Source organism: Stegodyphus dumicola, chromosome X2, assembly GCF_044657685.1.
Source record: "Stegodyphus dumicola isolate Sdum_Otavi_A_Nest chromosome X2, ASM4465768v1".
NCBI classification, from domain to species: Eukaryota; Metazoa; Arthropoda; class Arachnida; order Araneae; family Eresidae; genus Stegodyphus; species Stegodyphus dumicola.
The window spans coordinates 66,587,258-66,608,929 of NC_140781.1; the positions used below are offsets into that span (position 1 = coordinate 66,587,258).

At 35.2% G+C, this 21,672-nt stretch overlaps 1 protein-coding gene across 1 annotated transcript; it reads left to right on the forward strand.

Annotated features, from left to right (window-relative positions):
* The first annotated feature begins 3,342 nt into the window (after positions 1-3,342).
* LOC118182005 (uncharacterized) lies at positions 3,343-21,672 on the forward strand. The gene is made up of 4 exons (XM_035351261.2): positions 3,343-3,487; positions 6,019-6,710; positions 20,088-20,236; positions 21,466-21,672. The coding sequence occupies exons 1-4, from the start codon at positions 3,485-3,487 to the stop codon at positions 21,603-21,605; spliced, it is 984 nt and encodes a 327-aa protein (XP_035207152.1). The 5' UTR covers positions 3,343-3,484; the 3' UTR covers positions 21,606-21,672.

Consider the following 21,672-nt stretch of genomic DNA (forward strand, 5'->3'; position numbering starts at 1 on the left):
CTTAAGCTTATCTACCAATGTTGCAAGCTCAGATAAAATATTACTTAAATCAATTATTTCCTAGATTTTGCTTAATAACTCATTTATTTCAATTATAATTTGAGCATAGTAGATTTTCAAATTAGTTACTTCAATTAAAATTACTGTATTATTATATATTATTTAATAAAAATATACGTTTTATGAAATTCTGTTTTCTTTTAATTTTCTTGACGTGAAAAGCATCGAAATTAAGTATAATGAACTTCGAATTGTTAACTTGGTAGGCAAAATAATCAGAAATGTATTAACAATATTCTAGAGATTAGATTTATAAATTGGTATTAGAAATGAAATGATTACTGATAGTCAGACAAAAAGCTGTATTCAGTTTCCATCCCAATAAAATAATTTTCTTTAATTAGATAGTAATTGGATAGTAAATAAGTTTTATAAAATAGTAAAACTGTACCCGCAACATGATTTGACTGGTTAAACTGCTTGAACGCGTTTTCTAAATTTCAGACACTGCGCCAGGAATTCGTGTGTGACCAATATATTCTAATACTACCACTATAAAATTTAAGAATTAATTAAATAATTAAATTATCTTATGTGTCGCTTAGCTGGCTTGTGAGTTTTGAAGTAAACATGTGAAGCACTCTAAGTTAAACTGTGAACAGATTGGTTGGTTGTAATTAATAACTAAACGAAGAAGTAATATGTATAAGCAGCAGGAATACAGATGAAGATTTCTCAGAAATTCCGAATTCTAAAATTACCCAATTTTTAATGCTTGTGAATTTTGCGTGGGTCTAGTTATTTAATACCTCTTAGTAACTCATCTGATTAAAAGAAAGACGTGCTTAATTTCGGAGCAGTGCTATTAAAGCTATTTCATAAACTGGAAAGGCTTTGCATTTCAAGTCTGCATGAGAAATCTTTTTTCTTTCCATTGAAACTAAAAGATTAAAAATAATTAAATATAATGCTGCCATCAATATAAAATACATATCTGCTCTTCGAAGGAGTTAAGGCAGCAGTTGTTGATAAAAATATAGTAGTACCTTTATCACAGAAGCAGACCCAACAATGAGACGCGAAACACTAGCATTTCGTGATCGGCTTGGATCTCAGAGGCTTAACAACGTTCTTCAAATACCATTCATTGCTTTCCTTTAAATGGAAGGCAAATACGAACCAGCTTCCCACTTCTCGTGTTTGTGTTCCAAAGGGAAAGCCGAAGATAAGGCTAAAGGAAGATAAGGCTTCCACTAAAGGATGTTTTCCTATAGTCTAATAGCCCCCGAGCGCTTTACAATACTTAATAACCAACCAACCATCTGTGTTAAAGAAAATACTCTTGAGAACAACATTTTGAACAGAATTCATTTTAAATAATCATTTGCTGTTAGGTAAATATTTATATTAGTCTTTTCTGTCATTAATATAAATGTTCAAAATATCATTCATTTAGTATTTCTCCAAAGAACTAAACATTATAAAATAATAATTTTGTCATCTGAGTCACAGAAAATAAAAGTCTAAAATATTTTCATTTTAATGTTTACATTTTTTAAACTTTCACGGAAATAATAGCTTTCTTCACATAAGTTGTACTAATACAAAGTGAATATTTGTACTAGATATATTGCAGCAGGGAATATTTGTAGAACTTATCTGTATGTGTAGAAAAATCTCTAAAATGTGTTAATAAAATATTATTTCGATTATTTTTTGTTATTATTCCATTATTTTTCAAAATTTCAATTATTGTGCTATATTACTTCATTTTCCTTAGTTTTATTAAATCCATTCGCCAGGCATTTAGTACTGGTAGGCATAAGAACTTTATGAACCATGTTTTTTCAAGCTTTGGATTTTTTGCTTTGACACTCTTTTTTTAATTAACATAAAGAAGCATTGCCAAATACAAGCTCTATTTCATGTAGCTACCAAAATTATTTTTCGCTAATCGTAACAAATATGCATTTGCGTATGCTTTGCTCTGTTAATATTTGATTTGGTTTTATTTTGAACAAGCTGATTTTCATATGATTCATTTTGAAAAGTTTGATTAAAATACAAATAAATAAACTAAATAAAACAAAATGAAATTTTGAGACGTTTGTTTCCATTACTATTTATATTACAATAGGATATAAGTTTCATACTTTTCAATTCATGTATCCCTCAACACATATCTATACACACATTCAACGTAATTTGCAGTTTCAGGAAAACATTAGTTAAGAACTGATTATAAATTTGTTGAGTTGTTAACTGCTGTTCGATCGTCAGTTGGTGTAACGAGACTTCTGTTGATGATACTGATTTGAGAAGGAAGTAAAGCTTGGCAGATTCATTTCAAAAACTAATTTAGTACTTCAAAAATATCATTTCGAGATTTTTAACCAATTTTCGATTAAGGAAGTCTGACAAAGCAACTGATCGGGTAAGTTCAAATCTGGAGAAGAAATTCGAAAATTCTCATCGTTTCAAAGAATAATTTTCTGTATACATTTATAATAATACCGAAAATATTATATTAATATTATTACAAATTTTGTTCATGTGTAAATAATTTTATCCAAATTTATACGTAAAATTATATTATCCTTCGTATAATGTAACATGAAGTTCCTCAAGAGACGAAGCTTTGCCTGAAAAATAAGATTACAGGGGCACGTTTATTTAACATTGAATTAAAAGACTTGGTGAGACATCACTAAGTTGGGGATGGTTTTGGCGGCTAACTTGCAATGTCAAATTAATTACAGTTATACAAGAACCGAGCCAATATATCGCCGAAAGTCGCGAAGCGTGGGGACCATTTGGCGACATTTCGGTTCGGTCCGTGTATAACTGTAATTGGTACTGTAACTGAATATCTGTAATTGATCCCTATATGTAACTGTAACCGCATCTGGCTCTAGTATGTATCTTTAACCGTATATGTCTTCCAGTAATTTCGAGAAATGGAAGTTACTAGAGATTTCTCGGTGGCCGGAGGAAAACAACTATATAAGCACGGAAAGAGCATCAGTTCTCAGTTTTTAGCTCAGAGTTAGCTAGTTAAGCAGTGTGAGCTTCGCTCGTTACATGCGCCTTGAATTGCTTTGTGTTTTACGTTCTCACTAGTTTAAAATGGTAACTACTGATTGTGCTCTGTCATACGCAAAACAGCTGTGTGGATAATTTAATGAAAGTTCTAGAATTGTAAAGTATTTCTTTTAGGAAAATAAATTTATCAAGCTATCATCGGTTCTGCTTGCATTCAATCCATTACGAACCCGTACGCACGCAACAATATTTAAATTATGTGAAATCGTTTAAGAAACTGTAAACCAGTTAAATATATCTAATCAAAACTCATACGTGAAGAACAACATCTGTTCAAGTTTATGACCGAAGATAAAAGCTAGATATTTTTAAGTCGTTTCTAGTCGTTTAGAAATATTTGAGGGAAGCACAAAGGTATCTGAGCGACAATCTTTGCGAAGTTATGGTAAACTGTTTCATTTATCTTACTTAACATTTCTTAATAAAATTTAATCTGCTCTAAAGAGATACTGTTGCTTATTTGAGAGCAAATAAAAGCAAACATAAATATTTATTCTAGAATTATTGTACCTAAATAACGATTCAATAAAAAGACCATATTACAAAGTAAAAGAGTAACGCTTAGTGCGGCAACAGATTTGGTCCTAGAAATTAAATTATTTCTGTAATGGAATTCTGTAATAGAATTAGTCCTAGAAATTAAATTATTTCTGTAAATTAAAGAGCAGTAACTCTTCCGTTACTTTGTTTTGCTTCCAGTATTCATATTAAATTACTGCTTTTTTAAAGTTACACCCAAATATTAACTGCTTTCAGTAATATTAATATTTCATGCTTAATGTTTATTCTGTGGTTTTGTTTATTATATTAATCACATCTTCTACGTGATCCTTCGAAAATAATTGTGCACAATGAGTATTTTTAAATATTAGACTCACTTTTAAGGACATTTGGATATTTTGCACTTAACAGCTGTGCCACCTTGTTTGGGATGGTAGTTATGGAAGCCGGATCCATTAGCATTGGTCCTGGATTCGAACTGTGAGGAAGGTAGGGCTATAATAACTCTACGTTCTCTTTCTTGTTGTGTATAAAATCGGTCGCCATCAGTATAGCACGCTGCGCAATACTGAGAGTACGATGTTGAGCATGATGAGACGGTTAAATGATCCATGAGTTCGGCCATTCCAGACAACGAGTGATTAGTTAGCAAATATCTGGTAACGGGATTAAAAAAACAACTGGTGTGATAAACCATACTTTGAAATGTCCAATAATTTGTGCCACTAGAAAATAAGTTTTTTAAACAGAAGAAGAATATATAGCAATATCACCAGACACACTTTATTGGTTTTGTATGTGGGCTGTTAATAAGCTCTTCCACACTACTTACTGATGTTACTGTATTTGCAGTATTGCAGTTTCTTCCAGATGGTTTACGTTTCTAGATATTGTCTGCTATTAGCTGTCGTACTACAATAGACTGCAATAATGCTACTTTAAAAGCACGGCTTTTTAGTCTCATAGTCTTATAAACGATCAATTCTGGTATGTAATCGTCCACGTTGCAATCTTAATATGCTACTGCCATCTTCAACTCCATCTCGGCTAATGATATCAGCCCAGGTACGGCAATCTTACCTATAAGGGTATTAAAAGTTTAATATCCTAGTCGACGGTTCCTCTACAGTGTACAGTAACATACTACAATTACGTCAAACTTTGTAGCCACATTTTTTAGTCATTCCATGTATTGTTTTTGGTACAGTCATTAGAGTTTAATGCATATGAGATATAACCTGCTTTATAATTCAGTATGGAATACGTAAGTAAGTTCCAGTTTATGAATTCGATAAGAGCTTTTGCTCTAAAGCAGTCTGTAATCTAACTTCATTCTGTAATCTAATACTTGCCGTGCATGAAAACAAAATCTGAATTTACTTTTAGTAAGTATGGAAGTCTTGAGAGACTATACCGATTGATTATTTAATCATTTTATCTCTTGAAAAGTACTTTTAAAAGTTAAAAAACTATTTTTAACGGTAAAAAGCATCACTAAAGCAATATTAAATCCATTTTATCTAGGCAGATAGAAATAACGATTATTGACCAGCCATCGCTTAAGTATAACTGCACTGAGTTTCGTCTCTTGTAACAATGTTAAAATGCAACACTGTACTCAGAAGTAATTCACTTCGTTACGACTTATTCTGAATAGGGTATTCCATCCAAATTTCCCTAGATTTTCTAAGATTTACAAGATGCTGCGTGAACATTTGCATGCTGCGTGACCATTCAGTTCTTCAGATTTCAGCATGCAGTGAAGCCACACAGTTCTTTAGATTTCAGATGATGAACCATGTCTTAACAGGAGAAAGTCTTTATTTGCAACTGTAGTAAATATTTATTTGACTGCAAGTGGTTTTAAAATTCATTTACAGAAATTGTCGTAAAGACTGGTAACTGCATTCAGTTCAAAGTAATAGACTCTTCGCATGAAAGCAGTTAGGAAAATCGATATCTCTAACGAATGGACTAATGGAATTACAGCAACTATCTTCTTTGTTTTGTTTCATTCCTATTGCACTAAATTAGTTTTACGGCGAGACTATAAATCACGTCCTCATTCAAACTGAGAAGTCTAATGAATATGTGTGTTAAATCATAATCAAATCAGTTTATTAAAACACCTTCACTTGCTCATTTGATATTCGTCTTAAAATGCGTTTCAAATAATCAAGGATTCCGTAAAATCTTGGAAACTTGCCATTTGAGTAATTTAATGACACCACAGCAATGTTTATGCTGTTTTCTATTTCGTATGATATCATCAAAAGATCAAGATGCTGTTGTATAAATATAAAACGAAAATGAATTTATTAATGTGCCATTATTTAACTACCCAGTTTATTGAAGTACATTTTAATAATGATAAATTTAAATGTTTATAACAAATTTAAAAAAATATTTTTACAGGTATTCTACGGAAGATCTGGGCCTACGTCCCTTATTATATTTCTGTTCATTTTCATTATTTCAACTTTGATATCAGTAGAAGCTTCCCTCTTGTATGAATGCCCAGAACCGGAAGACATATTCCCATGCTATTGTGAAGAAGAAGATGATGACCCAATGGTATTCTGTAACCACTTAAGCCAACCAGAACAAATATCTCAAGGCGTCAGAGGATTAAAAGGCCATAGAATTTACAGAATGTCCTTTTTCATGAATTGGATTCTAGATCCGGTGAAATCCGACGCTTTTAGTGACATTGCAGTTGAAAGAATACTGTTTGAAAATTCGACAATAACTCTCACTGCACCCCAGTTTAAAGGCATGGAAAATCATCTTTCTAGTATTCAATTGCGAGCGATTTTTAACCAAACAAATCCAGTTGGTTCTTGGTCATTAAGTCATTTGACTAAACTCAGAGAACTGATTGTAGAAAGAAATAAAATTACCACTCTTGCTGATGACTGGCTAACTAGCGTGCCTGATTCTTTAAGGACTGTGACTTTGGAAGGAAATAATTTAGTTTCTATGGGAGATGAAGTACTTTCTAAAGTTAAGCACCTTACATTTTTGGTTTTGGAATCTAACAGATTAACTTCATTGAAACGTTCAATGCTTCCAAGTCCAGCTGCAGATTTAAGATCTATAAATCTCAAGTAAGATAATTTTTCACTTTTCTATTTCAAACTGCATTTGCTTTGTTATTCCAATTATCCATAATTCCAGCTTATATGCACTAGAAATTTTGCCTGTTATTGTATACCATATATATGAAATCACAAGCTATAAAAGACTGCAAAGCCTTAAGTTCAGCATAATAGAAAATATTCTTGAAGTCTCTTCACACTGACCCTATTCACCTTGTCTAGCGATAGTATCCTTAATGTGATGCTACGCGTATTAAAGCTTTGTTCCCAAATGGTAGATAGAGAAGAATAAATTCGAAACATAAATCAAGACTTTTCATATCAAGTGGGGCCTGGCTATCAGAGCCATTCAAGAGCCCCAACGTGCTCCAGTTGAGGGTCCTGAATGTTGGCAAACTGTCCCTATGATACTGGACTTAATGAGAAATTCTGTAAAGAAAGACCTGATAGAAAAAAAAACTCTGCAAAGCTGGAAAAAAACCCTGAAAAGCTGAAGTAAAAAATAACCCTTCAAATACCCCAGTGATCCTAAAACTTAATTGTATTTAACAATATAAACACATACATATTTTTGACTTTCGTTATTGTTATTTGTTATTTTGAATATTGTTTTCTGAAATTATGAGTATATATTTTTCGTAGTAATTAGTCTCGATAAGTTTTTTTATTATATTGTGTATAAAGAGTGTCAGCACCTTACACGCAAAACATTTATTTACATGGGGAATTGACGAAGTTAGAAAATCTTAAAATCAGAAATGACTTATTTGAATAATATGTAGAAATATTTCCCGATTACTAGCATTGATTGAATCATTGACTCAGATAGTGAACATTTTTTGCTTTTCATGAATACGCAGAAATTGGCTCGAATGAATTTTGTTCTCAGTAATATGCACTTCAGTCTCTAAAGTATGAAATTTGCCATAAAATGCAGTTATTCGATGTTATTATTCATTACTCATTGTAATGCGGTTTATTGTTATATAATCGCTTTATGGCATATGTTTTTATTCCTTTAGTTATTATACTTTTTTTAAGCCTTTCGTTTTAAAACTGTAGTAATTTCTATTTAATTTATTCAAGTTTTAGTTAAGAAAATTAAAAGATTTTCCATTTATTTCAATATATGATTATGTTAGTCACAAAAATAAAATTAAAGCTCGGGCAAGGTGCTTTGATGGTAATGAATTTGAAGATTGTTTTTATACCTCCTCCGCTAAATAACTGAATGTAATTAAACGTCATATTTGATATTCGAGAAACCTAAAACAAAGAAAAGCTAACATTCCTTCAATGGTTTTCTAGCCTTTAGATTCTTAAAAATTCTAAGCACAAACATAATTACGTAACCTGCAAAAATATATCCGATAACGTTTTATTATTAGCGCTACACTTTCAGTTAGTTAACTTGTAAGGATCTTAAGTTTTACTAACGTTTATTTTATTTTAAATCTTTACTATCACTTCTTATTTTCTACTTCCGGCCAGAATTATAAGCGTGAAGGTTTTTATGCAAAGTTTGTCTGGCGAACGCCAAGTATTTAAGTGTGGCCTTTTTGCCAAGCGAAAGAGAGGAAGCAGTGAGTTCGAAGCAGGCCGCTTACCTTAGAAGTTACGCAGTTGCTATTTGCCTTCCAGGCCAGAGGTTTTAATCCTCTTAATAAATTAAACGTATTGTAGTGTTCACAGTCTCTGTGCTACATACGCTTCCTGTTATTATAAGGCCAATCTTCTACGTGTGTTATTCTAAAGTTAAATTAGAGTTTAGTTTTATTTTTTATACCTTTTACGTTAGACCCCGAGTGGAGGGTCATTGTATTCCGAAGTACGGAAGTCATTGTATATAAAGAAAAATAAAGGGTTTTGTATACCCTTCGTCTGTATCCTGTCTACTTACTACAATTAGTGAACACAGCTTTAGTAAGCTCTCTGTTCCTAGTCAGGTCATTGTATGTTTCCGAAGAAGGTTAGAAGAAACATTGAACCTGATAGTGGCGCCCGACGAAGAATAACCATGGCCGAATTTCAAGAAGAACCTGTGCTGCCTGCAGAAACGGCTCAGAATCCAGAAATGCCAGCTGCCGCCCTGGAAGAATTTGGGTACATCGTCCAGACCATGCGCGCTTCGATGAAACCAGAAGCAACGTTTAATGGAAACTCACCGGTAACCAGTTTTTTGGAAAAATTGGATGACCACTTCATGCTCTACCCCGTGCACGAGTTTCAAAAAGTTACCTTAGCTACCAGCGCTTTGAGGGGCCAAGCGCTTAACTGGTTCAAATGTATCGGCAGAAGTCTCTTGGGTCAAGCAGGAAGTCCCACCTATACTTATGAAAATTTCAAGACTGCCCTACTAAAAGCCTTCCCTGTTGTAAGGGATCGTGCGAAATTAGAAACGGAACTTTTTAGCATATATCAACAAAGAATCGAAAACCTGTCGAGCTTTATTTTAAGAAAAATTCACGTTTTCAAGCTCTTATATGGAAACCGTCCGGATCCTGAAATAATTCAAGTGATTTTGCCGAGGTTACTACCCCAAGTGCAAGACTTTATTGAATTAAGAAATCCCACTACACTGGAAAAGTTATTTGAGCTAGCAATCCAGTTTGAAAGTAGAAGAACGGCGGACGTCGAAAGAAGACGCCAATATCAACAGCGAAACCAATTTGGTACGCCAAGACTACAACAAACTCAAGCATACGGCTACGGAGAAAAAGCGAATCAGTGGGCAAGGAAACCCGAGCATTCAAAAACAGCCGGCGAACGTCGACAGTTCAATAGCAACCCAGGAAAAAAGTCTCAAGGCCAGTGGAGAAAGAAGGAAAGCACGGAAAGGAAAAATAATTTAAACTAAAACGGATTTCTGCTGACGAGAGGGTGCGGAAATCCGAAGGCCACGAAAACCCCTCTTCCTTCAAGTTAAATACAGTAATGGTGAAAAATTTGACTCTTCCGAAGATTGAAGTGTTGGTAAATAATATCCCGGCCACCGCACTCCTGGATACCGGCGCGCAGTGTTCCTGTGTGGCAGAAGTCTTTTTTAGAAAGTATTTTCGCAAATACCGCATATATAATGCGGATAATACGACAGTATTAGCGGCGCAAGGAGAAAAATGTAAGTGCGTAGGTAAAGTACCTTTATATATCCGTATCAAGGACGAACAAGTAAAGGTGATGTTTTTTATAGTAAAGAATTTGCAAGCACATTTAAGCCTAGGAATAGACTTTCTTTCAGACGCACAAGCTACACTGGATTTTAATGAAGCGTCCCTTAGGCTGACAATGAAACCAGTGCGTGTAGAAAAGGTTGAACCGCCAAGGTTAAATCTTGACCACCTGCCTAATGACGAGCAAGATAGAATCCGACAAGTGGTAAGTGAATTTGCTTCCTTATTTAGTGATATTCCAGGATTTACTCAGGTTACTAACCATAGTATTGACACCGGAGATGCATTGCCGGTTCGTCAAAAACCATACCGGTATGATAAGAATAAGGAAAAAAATTATAGAATGGCATATTACCGATATGCTACGTAAAAAGATCATAACGCCCATCTCAAGTAGTTATGCTAGCCCGGTGGTTTTATGTAAGAAAAATAATGATTATCCTTTGGAGCATCCAAAAAGGTGGAGATTCGCTATTGATTACCGTAAATTAAATTCCATAACGAAATATCCGGTATATCCGTTACCGATCATAGAAGAAATTTTAAGGAACATAAAATCAACCAAATTTATGACGACTTTAGACTTAACGAATGGTTATTTTCAAATAGGGGTCAGGCCTGAGGACGTGCCTAAGACTGCTTTTATAACCAAGTCTGGCACTTATGCATTTTTGCGTATGCCGTTTGGCCTTTCTGGGGCCCCAGCAACATTTCAGCGATGCATGGACATTGTGTTAAGACCTGTTCTTGGAAAGTCCACATTTATCTATTTAGACGATATCATTATTACTAGTGATAATCTTGACCAACATATACAGGATTTAAGACAGGTGTTTTCTTTATTAAATGAGGCCGGTCTAAAAGTTAATGTCGAAAAGTGCAAATTTGCAGCCCCTGAATTAAAATATTTAGGTTACAAAATATCGCAAAAAGGGATCGAGACAGATGAATCAAAAATAATCGCTGTACAAAAGTATCCGACTCCAAACACGGCAAAGAAGCTCTCTTCTTTTCTAGGACTTTGTTCATATTATAGGTCCTTTATAAAAGATTTTGCGGCTATCGCTGAGCCATTGTTAAAATTAAAAAGGAAAAAGGCAAGATTCTCGTGGACGGCCGAAGCCAATAGTGCTTTCGAAAAATTAAAACAAGCATTAACGCAAGCACCTGTGTTGAAATTTCCTGAAAAGGATGAAAATTTAGAAATTTCAGCGGATGCTTCGGATTATGCGGTAGGAGCGGTACTTTCGCAAAATCAGCAGCCCGTGGCATTTTTTAGCCGAACTTTAAATCAAACACAAAGAAACTATTCCGCGACCGAGAGAGAGGCACTTGCAGTTCTGTTAGCAGTGCAAAAGTATTGAGTCTATTTTGGAAAGGCGCCGATAACAGTATATTCTGATCATGCGGCGGTAACTAGATTGTACTCAGGGAAAAATTTATCCCCAAGGTTAATAAGATGGGCACTCAAGCTGCAAGAATATAATCTGGTAATCAAGCATACCCCCGGAAAGGAAAATATCGTAGCAGATGCCCTATCACGAATTAAATTAGACGAACAGGGTAATACCGTAAAAGTTGCAATGCTTACAGCGTGTACAATAAATTCCCGAGAAACTGTAATAACCGAACTGGGTAAGGATCCTGAGTTTGGAAGTATTTATGAGTATTTGAAGGATCCTGAAAATTTTAGCCACCAAGATATTGTGGCGATAAGAAATAGGGCGGCCCATTACGAACTAATAGATGGTCTATTATTTTATACAAAAACTACGAATTCCAACAACGAATTTCGACCTGTTATCCCAGCTAGTCTTAGATTAAATATCCTGCAAGAGCTCCATGACAGTCCTTTAGCTTCTCATGCTGGTATTCGAAAAACTATCCAACGCGTACGCGAGGCAGTCTACTTTCCTGAACTGCAAAAGTTAACAAGGGCGTATGTCCAGTCCTGCCCAACATGTCAAGACGTTAATTATATTAATTTCCGCCCGGCCGGGTTTCTAAATAGTATTAAATCCGAATTTCCAAATGAAATAATTGGCATCGATTTATTGGGCCCTTTCCCAAAAAGTCAGTTAAATAAAAGTCGCTATCTCCTTGTTATGGTTGATCATTTTAGTAAATGGATCGAAATTGTTCCCTTAAAACGAGCCTCCGCGAAATTAGTTACTGATTCTATTTTAAATAAATATATTTTAAAATACGGGGCGCCCCTAAAAGTTATATCGGATAATGGTCCTCAATTTGTAAGTAATATATTTGAAGACATGTGCCAAAAACTGGGCATACGTCATTTAAAAATGGTCCCGTATCGGCCGCAATCAAATATAGCGGAACGGGTCAACAGAAATATAGTGAAAATTATCCGTAGTTATGTTAAAAATTTTCATAAAAGCTGGGATAACTATGTCAATGAATTTGCTTTCGCCCTTAGGACCGCAAAACATGATACAACGGGAAAAACTCCTGCTGAGTTATTTCTAGGCAGAAAGATTATAACACCGTTAGATAAATTATTTTATGTGCAACAAAGAGCCCCAGAATTTAAAATGGGTGATATAGGAAAACTAATAAAAGAAGCAAAAAAGAATACGGAAGTAGCACAAAGAAAACAGAAGTTATATTACGATCTGAAACGACGGGGAGTAACTTATAAAGTAGGGGATGAAGTACTAAAAATTAAGCATTCACTTTCTTCAGCACCAGAAGATAAAACTGCCAAATTTTTTCCACGATTTGAAGGACCATTTGTTATAGAAAAAATAACTCACGCAGTTGTAGTGTTAAAGGCCAGAAATGGTGAAACTTGTTCCGCAAATATTGATCAAATTAAGCCCTACTTCGATCGTAATAAAATGCAAATCTTTTCAGATCTTTTGCAGGATCCGGCACGGCAGACACCGCAGGTACAAGTTCCAGAGGTGGGAAAACGACAAGTACAAGGGCAAGCCAATGAGAGACAGAAGCAAGTGAAAAGAAAATTGCCCCGCGGAAAAATTGAAGGTAAAAAGAAAAAGAAGCCGTTCCACCGTCCAGAAAACAGAGTTCACGAACACCCCCAGAATGAAGAAGGGAGAAGGACGACGTATGTGAAGAGGACCAGGAGAAAGGACGGCAACTATAACCCGGCTTTAAAACGGAGGATCGACTCATCCGACAGAACTCTCCGCAGCAAAAGTCGCCGAACTGCGGAAGGGCCATCAGCGGCGGAGGAAAAAGTACAAGAAAAATTTGAACGGCCAACAACGAGGTCCAAGCAGGATCACGACAGAAGTTTCCCGGTTCCGCCAAGACCAGATGCCTTCAAACGGCCAAGACCACAAGCAGAGGGGAAAAGGAAGGTGTTCAAGGGTGGCCGTACTGGTGAAAAACGGAAGCTTCCAGAGGAAAGCACTGAAGGGCGAGCCCGTACAAGAAGGAGGATAAACCAGGCTACGGTCTGCAGTACCTTTAAAGACTGGGCCCAGAAAAGGATGTCCGAATATTACAAAGATAAGTAAAATTTTATGTTACGTTGCAAACTTAAGTTAATCTTTCATTCTTACTGGAAGTGGCAGATTTCAAGAAGTTTTACCTCATGCGAGGTCTACCTTTATCGCCAAAAGGGCGAGAAATGAGTTGTGACCGATTTTCTTATTATGTTTTTTAATTACTCGCGCGTAAAACTAAAGTTGATGTATAATAGCGTTGTGTAAAGACTTAAATATTGTAAAAAGTTATTGTATAAATTTTATTTAAAACATTCTAGCAAGAAAGAAGTTTTAGTCTGAAAGACTTTTTGAAATGTAGTATTATTTCAATGTAGAAAGAATTGGCACTTGCTTTGAAAAGAATAGAAGTTAACAATGTACTACTAATGTATGTTTTCAAATGTGTAAAATTAACGGCATGTTGATATGTTCTTATATACATGTTTTCTGTTATTTTAAATGTTAAGAAATACCGTGATATGGTAAAAGTGAAAGTAATGTTAAAAATTTGTTATTCGTGTGACTGTAAAGACTAAATCATGGCGAATATATGTTAAAGGTTGAATGATGTAGTTAGGCTCTCTGACGCTACACTTTAGAGTTAGCCACTTTTAGAATAGTACCTCAGGGTTTAGAGTTGAAAGTAGGGTGTGTTAAGAGGTCTCGTTATGTTGAATTTTAACACATTAGTGTTTTGATTGTAGGAGGAAGTGTTGAACACATAGACATAAACACATTCGTGTTTGGTGTTCTTTAACAACACATGTCAGAGAGCAAGGGGAGAGATAATTAAAATAGTCATGAATGAAATAAGAATGTTAAGAGAAGTATATTCTATATGTTATTTGCAATGTCATTGTGTAACATTTCATTAAACTAGTTTTCCTTCCAGATCTCTGGAAGGAACCAGAATTGAATAAAGCTCCTGTTTAGATGCAGTACAGATGAAAAAAAAAAAAAAAAGATTGTTGTAGATCCTGGGAGCTGCTATTGTAACAAATTTCTTTCTTTTAAATTTTCTAGTTTCTAACGAAGTTATGATTGTAAAAGGTTGGCCTCGCGTTATATTCTAGAGCTAAAAGTTTTCAACAAGGTCGTTTTAGACCTCAGTTTCAAACTAATTAACTCTGGCGGGAAGTATGTAAGGATCTTAAGTTTTACTAACGTTTATTTTATTTTAAATCTTTACTATCACTTCTTATTTTCTACTTCCGGCCAGAATTATAAGCGTGAAGGTTTTTATGCAAAGTTTGTCTGGCGAACGCCAAGTATTTAAGTGTGGCCTTTTTGCCAAGCGAAAGAGAGGAAGCAGTGAGTTCGAAGCAGGCCGCTTACCTTAGAAGTTACGCAGTTGCTATTTGCCTTCCAGGCCAGAGGTTTTAATCCTCTTAATAAATTAAACGTATTGTAGTGTTCACAGTCTCTGTGCTACATACGCTTCCTGTTATTATAAGGCCAATCTTCTACGTGTGTTATTCTAAAGTTAAATTAGAGTTTAGTTTTATTTTTTATACCTTTTACGTTAGACCCCGAGTGGAGGGTCATTGTATTCCGAAGTACGGAAGTCATTGTATATAAAGAAAAATAAAGGGTTTTGTATACCCTTCGTCTGTATCCTGTCTACTTACTACAATTAGTGAACATAGCTTTAGTAAGCTCTCTGTTCCTAGTCAGGTCATTGTATGTTTCCGAAGAAGGTTAGAAGAAACATTGAACCTGATAAACTATTTACAGTTCACTGAGTTGAGGTTTAAAGCTCATTGCAGACGTTTATCGATTAAGGAAAATAATGTCAAGATCTTTTTGCATATTTTACAAGTATGTTATTAAATTTTTTTCTCATATATCTATAGCATTATTTTTCGTGTGTAGATTTTTGTCAATGAAATAACATTGTAATTGTCTGTAAGCGCTCTTAGCAGTGTAAATGGAAAGGAACATTGTGCGATTACACACTAGTTACTGAGGAGATCAGTGATTCGTTTTTGTTTTTTAACATATGTTCATGATAATTCAAACACCACTCGGTTACAGCACTATTTCAGTCGGCATCTAAGAAATGCGTACATTTTTAAGAAATACTTTTGTAGTATCTTAAATGTTAAATTTAATTCCTATGTTTTTGCCGTCTAGCTTTTTAAAGACTGACAAGTTGAAAATGTGAAAAATCTTGAAACAAGCTATTTAGAGGCAATGTTTTAAAAAGGAAGAGTAGAGAAGTTTAGATTCAAAAAATAGAAGCTATATGATAGTCGCTCTTTAAAAATATGTTTACGCTCGTTAAAGCTAACATAGAGCAGCTGTTACCAGTGCGAATTTCAGTAGCAGGTATGCAGTTCTTCATTTTATTTATTCCTTGTTAATACCTAATACGTGACTTTTATCGTTGATAGGATGCAGACTTATTGGTTTCTTCTAGAATAAGCTATTGAATAAAATTTGTTTATTCTGCAGTCTTACGTAAATGGGAGGAAACTGAAGTAATATCAAAATTAAGCATGAACTAGCAACTTTTCTCGTTACAAAAGAAAAGAGAAACAGTATTCTCTTTGGATAAACACAAGAAAAAAGAACTCGATAAAATACTCTACCTTCGTGAAAGCACAAGGGAATAAAAGAAAGCCGTAAAGGGTCACTGTAATCATGAAATGTAGTTTGACTCGTAATTGAGTTTTTCTTAGCTTCCGCTTTTTTATTTTAGAAGGCAAAACAACTTTAATTGCATTCTTTCAATTTTCAACAACGTTAGAGGGGAAAACATATAAAATTGCATAAAAAAAGTTTCGAAATTTGAGACACATATTTTAGTTTATTTTGTCACTGTGCGTCTATTTTGTGTTTGATAAAAATTAAGTTTTAAATTTAATCCGTCGAGCTACTGCAAAATAAAATTGCTTAAGTTTTTAACTAATTAAAAGGATTTTATCGCTTTATGCTGTTTTAATTACTTGTATATGCAGTATGCCAACTTTTACAGGTTTTCTTAACACGATCTTGTCTTAACTAACACAAGAATGTTTAGGAAATGTACACTAGACGTTATAATTGGTATAGTGGCCAACCGCCCAACCGGTATAGGTGGGTATTGTTATCGGATATATTTCTGCAGGTTACATAATTATGTTTGCGCTTAGAAGCGTCGCTGACTGCCGTGAAGGGCCCGGGTTCAAGTCCCGTAGAAGGTATGAATGTTTCTAACTATATAGTGTCGGTGTGGCATGGTGGCACTCTAAATATGCGGCGAGTCGAAAGTCCTCTCGTGTGGTTTGGTGGAAGGGAAGAGGGGTGGGAGACCCTCAGACCCGTTCCCCCTCGTGTGTTCTTCGTCAAAATTGGGGGCGGAACAGAGCAAAAATCGCATTATGTCATCTGTAAGGTGCTCACAGCTGTTGCCAACGGCAGGCGTAAACTACCTCTCCTTGCCACGAGGTATTTCGTGGGCTTGAGCAGATGTTATTGTCAGATCGCGACTTTATGTTAAGTGAGCAGTAACATGTGAAATATACACACTTTTGCGAAAAAAATCGAGGCACCATGGAGGAAGTGGTTGTTTTTGATGAAATTGAATATGCGTATAGCTCATACACAGATAATAAAATAATTAAAAAAATAAAGGTCATAGTACTTGTTTACGGCTCACAATCACCCATTGAGTGTTAAAATTAGTAGTTGGTCGAACCGACTCTGACGGCAATCCATGCTTGAATTCGTCGAGGCAATGAGTGGTTAGAGGTTCCTAATGTCATCCTGCGATACATTCTGCCAGGCATTCATCAGTTGTCGCTCCAAATCTGCGATAGTTTGTGGTGCCCGAATCTGGCGGTCTACTATGTCCAAGACATGCTAGATTAGTGAAAGGTCTGGTGACCTTAATGGCCAAGGAAGAGTATCAACCGCACGGAGACAGTCCAGAGATATGTGAGCGGTATGTGGCCTGGCATTATCTTGTTGGAAAATGGCCCCAGAATGGCGTGCCATGAAGGGCAATGCAAACGGCCGCAGGATGGTATCAACATATTGTTGAGCTGTTAAAGATGTGCGGAGGATGACTAAAGATGAACATAAGAAATAGCGCCCCACACCATCACACCAGGGGTTATGACTGTATGCCTTTGTAAAACAAAGGTTGATTTTGACCGCTGGCTCCGTCCTCTCCAGACACGAACACGGTGGTCATCTGTTTCAAGAGTGAAGCGGGATTCATCGCTGAACACTACACGATGCCAGTCTGATGGCAGCCATGATGACCGGCTGCGACACCACTCCAGACGACTCCGCCGGTGTTGTGGGGTCAAAGGCAAACATCTTAAAGGCTTCTGTGAGCGTAACTCCGCCTCCGGCAAAGCGCTGTGAGATGGTGGATGGTACCACGGGAGGTATACACGTGGCTGTGGTGCGTTGAATAGTCGACAGTGATACCGTTGGGGCGGTTCAGGCTTGGCGAATAATCATCCTATCTTTCCTCGCATTTTCGCTCCTTGGCTTTCCAAAGATTCCAAAAAATCGAGAAAAAAATCGAGAAATCGAGAAATCTTTCCAAAGATTTCGTCGGCAATTTCCTTGTAGCAACCATTGCTGCCAACATCTTTGCATCTTTGTCTGTACGCTGCACGTGGCGGCTTGTTGCTTGGTGTGACCACCCAACTTCACGCAAACCTACAGTGCGACCACGTTCGAAGTCGTTTAGTTGTCTGTAAAGTCTTCGATATCGTCATAATGGCATCTTTAGTTGCTTCTTTACGGCAGTACAATGGCAGCAACAAAAACGAAATTGCCGCCTCTATTACTGGTTTTGTACTTTGCGAATTGCGCACTAGAAATGTGCGTTATGATCGCAATTCCTGTTTATTTGCCTTGAAACTTTGATCATTTGCATGTTCGATCAAGATGTTTTTGCATACCAAATTTCATCACGATCGCAAATGTCTTTCTTGGTGCTTCGATTTTTTTTGCAAAAGAGTGTATTAATGTTAGTGGTATTGTCACGCAATACGTAATGAACGTTCTATGATGATTGTACTAATAACGTGCAGCCAAAGCGTTCTGAATTACAGCTACATATTACGACAAAGTGCAGCAACAGCATGTCTGATAAAACATACTAGTATTTCCGGGTTATGTGTAAAAACATAACTCAAAGACGTACGCGCAATGTGTTACAGGAAGTATTCTAAATTACATCTACATGTTGCATTCTATAATGCACAATAGTTAGTCAGATATTGCTTATAGTAGCAATTTTCGGGTAACGTGTAAAGAACGTTAAAAATGATTAAGTTTTTGGTTAGGGGGAAGTTAGATAATTGTTCTAAATGTTGAAACATACATCCTAAGAATGCGACTATAACACACACCATATCAACGTGAGGTATAGAACTCTCTAAATCCAAGTAACACCGTCACAAAATGAACGTCAAGCTCTTTGAACGTACTCTGACAATTGCTGCATGAACACTGTATTTGACCAAATTTTGCAGTTAATGATAATTATTCCAAATCTCCAGCACAAAAAAGGTAAATGGAATAAAATTTGTTTTTAAATAGCCAGGTGTACCGTTGCCTCATATGAAGGGACGGACAGGTGACAGGTGAGAGCAGTTCGGACACCCGGGCGGCTTGCATAGACTAATCGGGTATCTTTTGGATTTTGCAGCTATCTAAAGCTACATTCCGAAATTAAGGCATTATATAGTTACACAAGGACAAAGTATCAGATTATTATGCGCACGTTGCAAAGATCAGTATCAGATTAATCTGCACACGTTGCAAAGTTGTAGAATATACAAAATACAGGTAACAGGCCTGAGAATACAGCACATTTCATACTACTTTTGATGGAATAACATTATTCTAAAAGCTCATTGTTGCGGAAATTTTGCTGTACTCTAAAAAACATACCAAAAATAATTTTGTAATTAAACATTCTCCTGGTTACATCGCATGTTAACACATTGCTACACATACTCGATACACTATACATTTCATAGTATGCATTGCATTGATCATTGTAATACAAGCATGCCTTCTCCGGAATTTGATAGCCCATCGCTACGGTAGTCAGGGTCATTAACCATTATATCGGCTGGGCGGCAGAGTGAAAATGTAAAGTCTGGTAAAAAAGACTGTCACTCACAGATGGCGTTGTGAAACAAAGCTTTTTATTTAAAAATTAATAGCGGACTTTCAAATCTTCCAAGATAAGTGTTATAGTAAGATTCCCATAAAGTGAAAGAAAATACGCTCCCTGCAAAAAGTTATCTCATACATTCCCGATGCACATAAAACATTTTACGAAGACGTTTGTCCGTTTAACTTCTTTCTCTTAATGATGCCATTTGCTGTTAAGAAGAATAGACATTATAGTATCAATTTTTAGTGCTTGATTTTGGCACCTTTATTTAGTATGTGCCTGTGATCTGTAAGATTTGAATATATTTCTTAATTCTGATCATGTTTTTATAATTTAAGTAGCCCTTTTTTATTTGCTTTCTATCATTAGTTTGGAAAAGGGATACTTATTTTCTGATCATAAGTTTATTATTCAACTCCTGGTTGCCAAATAGCGTTACATTCGATTGGACATGAGTTACAAATGTTTTTTTACGAATTAGTATGTTCTTAAAAAAATCTGAATTTCTTCTTTCTACAGCATACACGATTTTAGGGTTATGCTCTTTTTTTCAACTGGCTATCAAATTGTGAAAAATTAAATTAATGCACGTTCTATTTTTGTTTTTTTCTAGCTATAATCGAATACGTTACTTGCCGTATGATATGTTCACAGAAATGCCGAATTTACGAAGCTTGGAAATGTCGAATAACAGGTTAACAACCTTAGACGAGCAAATATGGTCCGGAATCATGTCGCAGCTAACCAAATTGGATGTTTCAGGTAGGTTAGTGATAAATTATTTTATAAACTTGCAAGCAGTAATTTTTTTCCATATCAATACATAATTCCGCATTGCCTTTTTTAACGTAAAATCTTGCTAGACGTAAAGCCAGATTTATTATTTTGACATAGTACTATGAGAAGAATTAATTGTTTATTCTGTTTTCTCTTTCTGGTATTTCTTTATTACGTTAACGTTTGTTGCTTGCTATTATTTCGTATTTTAAACAGTACATACATTGCACTCAGTTATAGTCGGTCATATTTACTACGTTACATGAACATACGTATATACGTATTTTATGATACATGCATTTATATTTGTTAAAAACATTGAAAAATCGAACGAAAGTGAAATGAAGAATTTGATGAAGTATTTTTTTATATTTCAACTTAGATTTATTTATGTGTGATGTATAAACGAATGTCTGAGAGATAAACCCAAAATATTAATTCACCATTATAATGAACATGGGTTAATAGATTTAGATATCTATGTTTTCGGGTATATTTCAAGTTAACAGTTTAAAACTCAAGTATTCGAAAACAACGTAATTACACTAAAGATAAGATGCTTGTTTTTATAACTGGTGTAATGCGGCAGCTTCTGAGAAAGCTGATAAATCGAGCTGGAGCTAAGTGTTACAAAATATGAAAGCGATAATAAAACAAATTACAAATTTCAAATTAGGGCTTCCAGATGCCCATATTCGGTGGAGGATTACGTTATTCAAAATTTGATAGCTCTGGGTACCGTTGTTATACCACAATGCGAAACACATACATACATTTATGCAGATTCTTCATTTTTTAATTTATTTAAATATAAGACAGGGAAATAACATTTTTTGGCAGCAATTTGAAAAGTGAAGCGGACATTTAACGTTTACATAACGAAATTAATATCCTTTCTGGACTAACGCCCTCTGGGCCAAAAATAAGATATTATTAATTTTCATATAACAGAACATTAAATTTTCAGCACGCACTTTCCGGTATCGACTGGACTTCTGTTTGAAAATTTGTAGGCTATTATTAAATAATTTACTGTTTCTAAGTGTTTCTGAGATATATACCTTGTGCGCAATAACTGCTATGTTATTGCTATATGTGTCTTATTCAAGAAAGCTTAAAAATAAGATAACAAGAAAATTAATGTGCTTAATTTAATGAATATCTTTCTTTGAAATGCGAAATTCTATACTTATCTTCATTTCCTTACATTTCAGATAATGCTTTTGAATGTGACCGCATGTTTAAGTGGATGGTCAAATCAAAGAAACCAGTTCTGCTCGAAGGAAATTGTGAAAAACCTGAAGAAATAAAAGGCAAATCTCTCCGCCTTTTGAAAGAATCTGACTTAAACTGACGTCAATAAAATTAGTATTGATGACTTATAATGAAGAAATATAAATAAAATAATTTATTTATTTGGA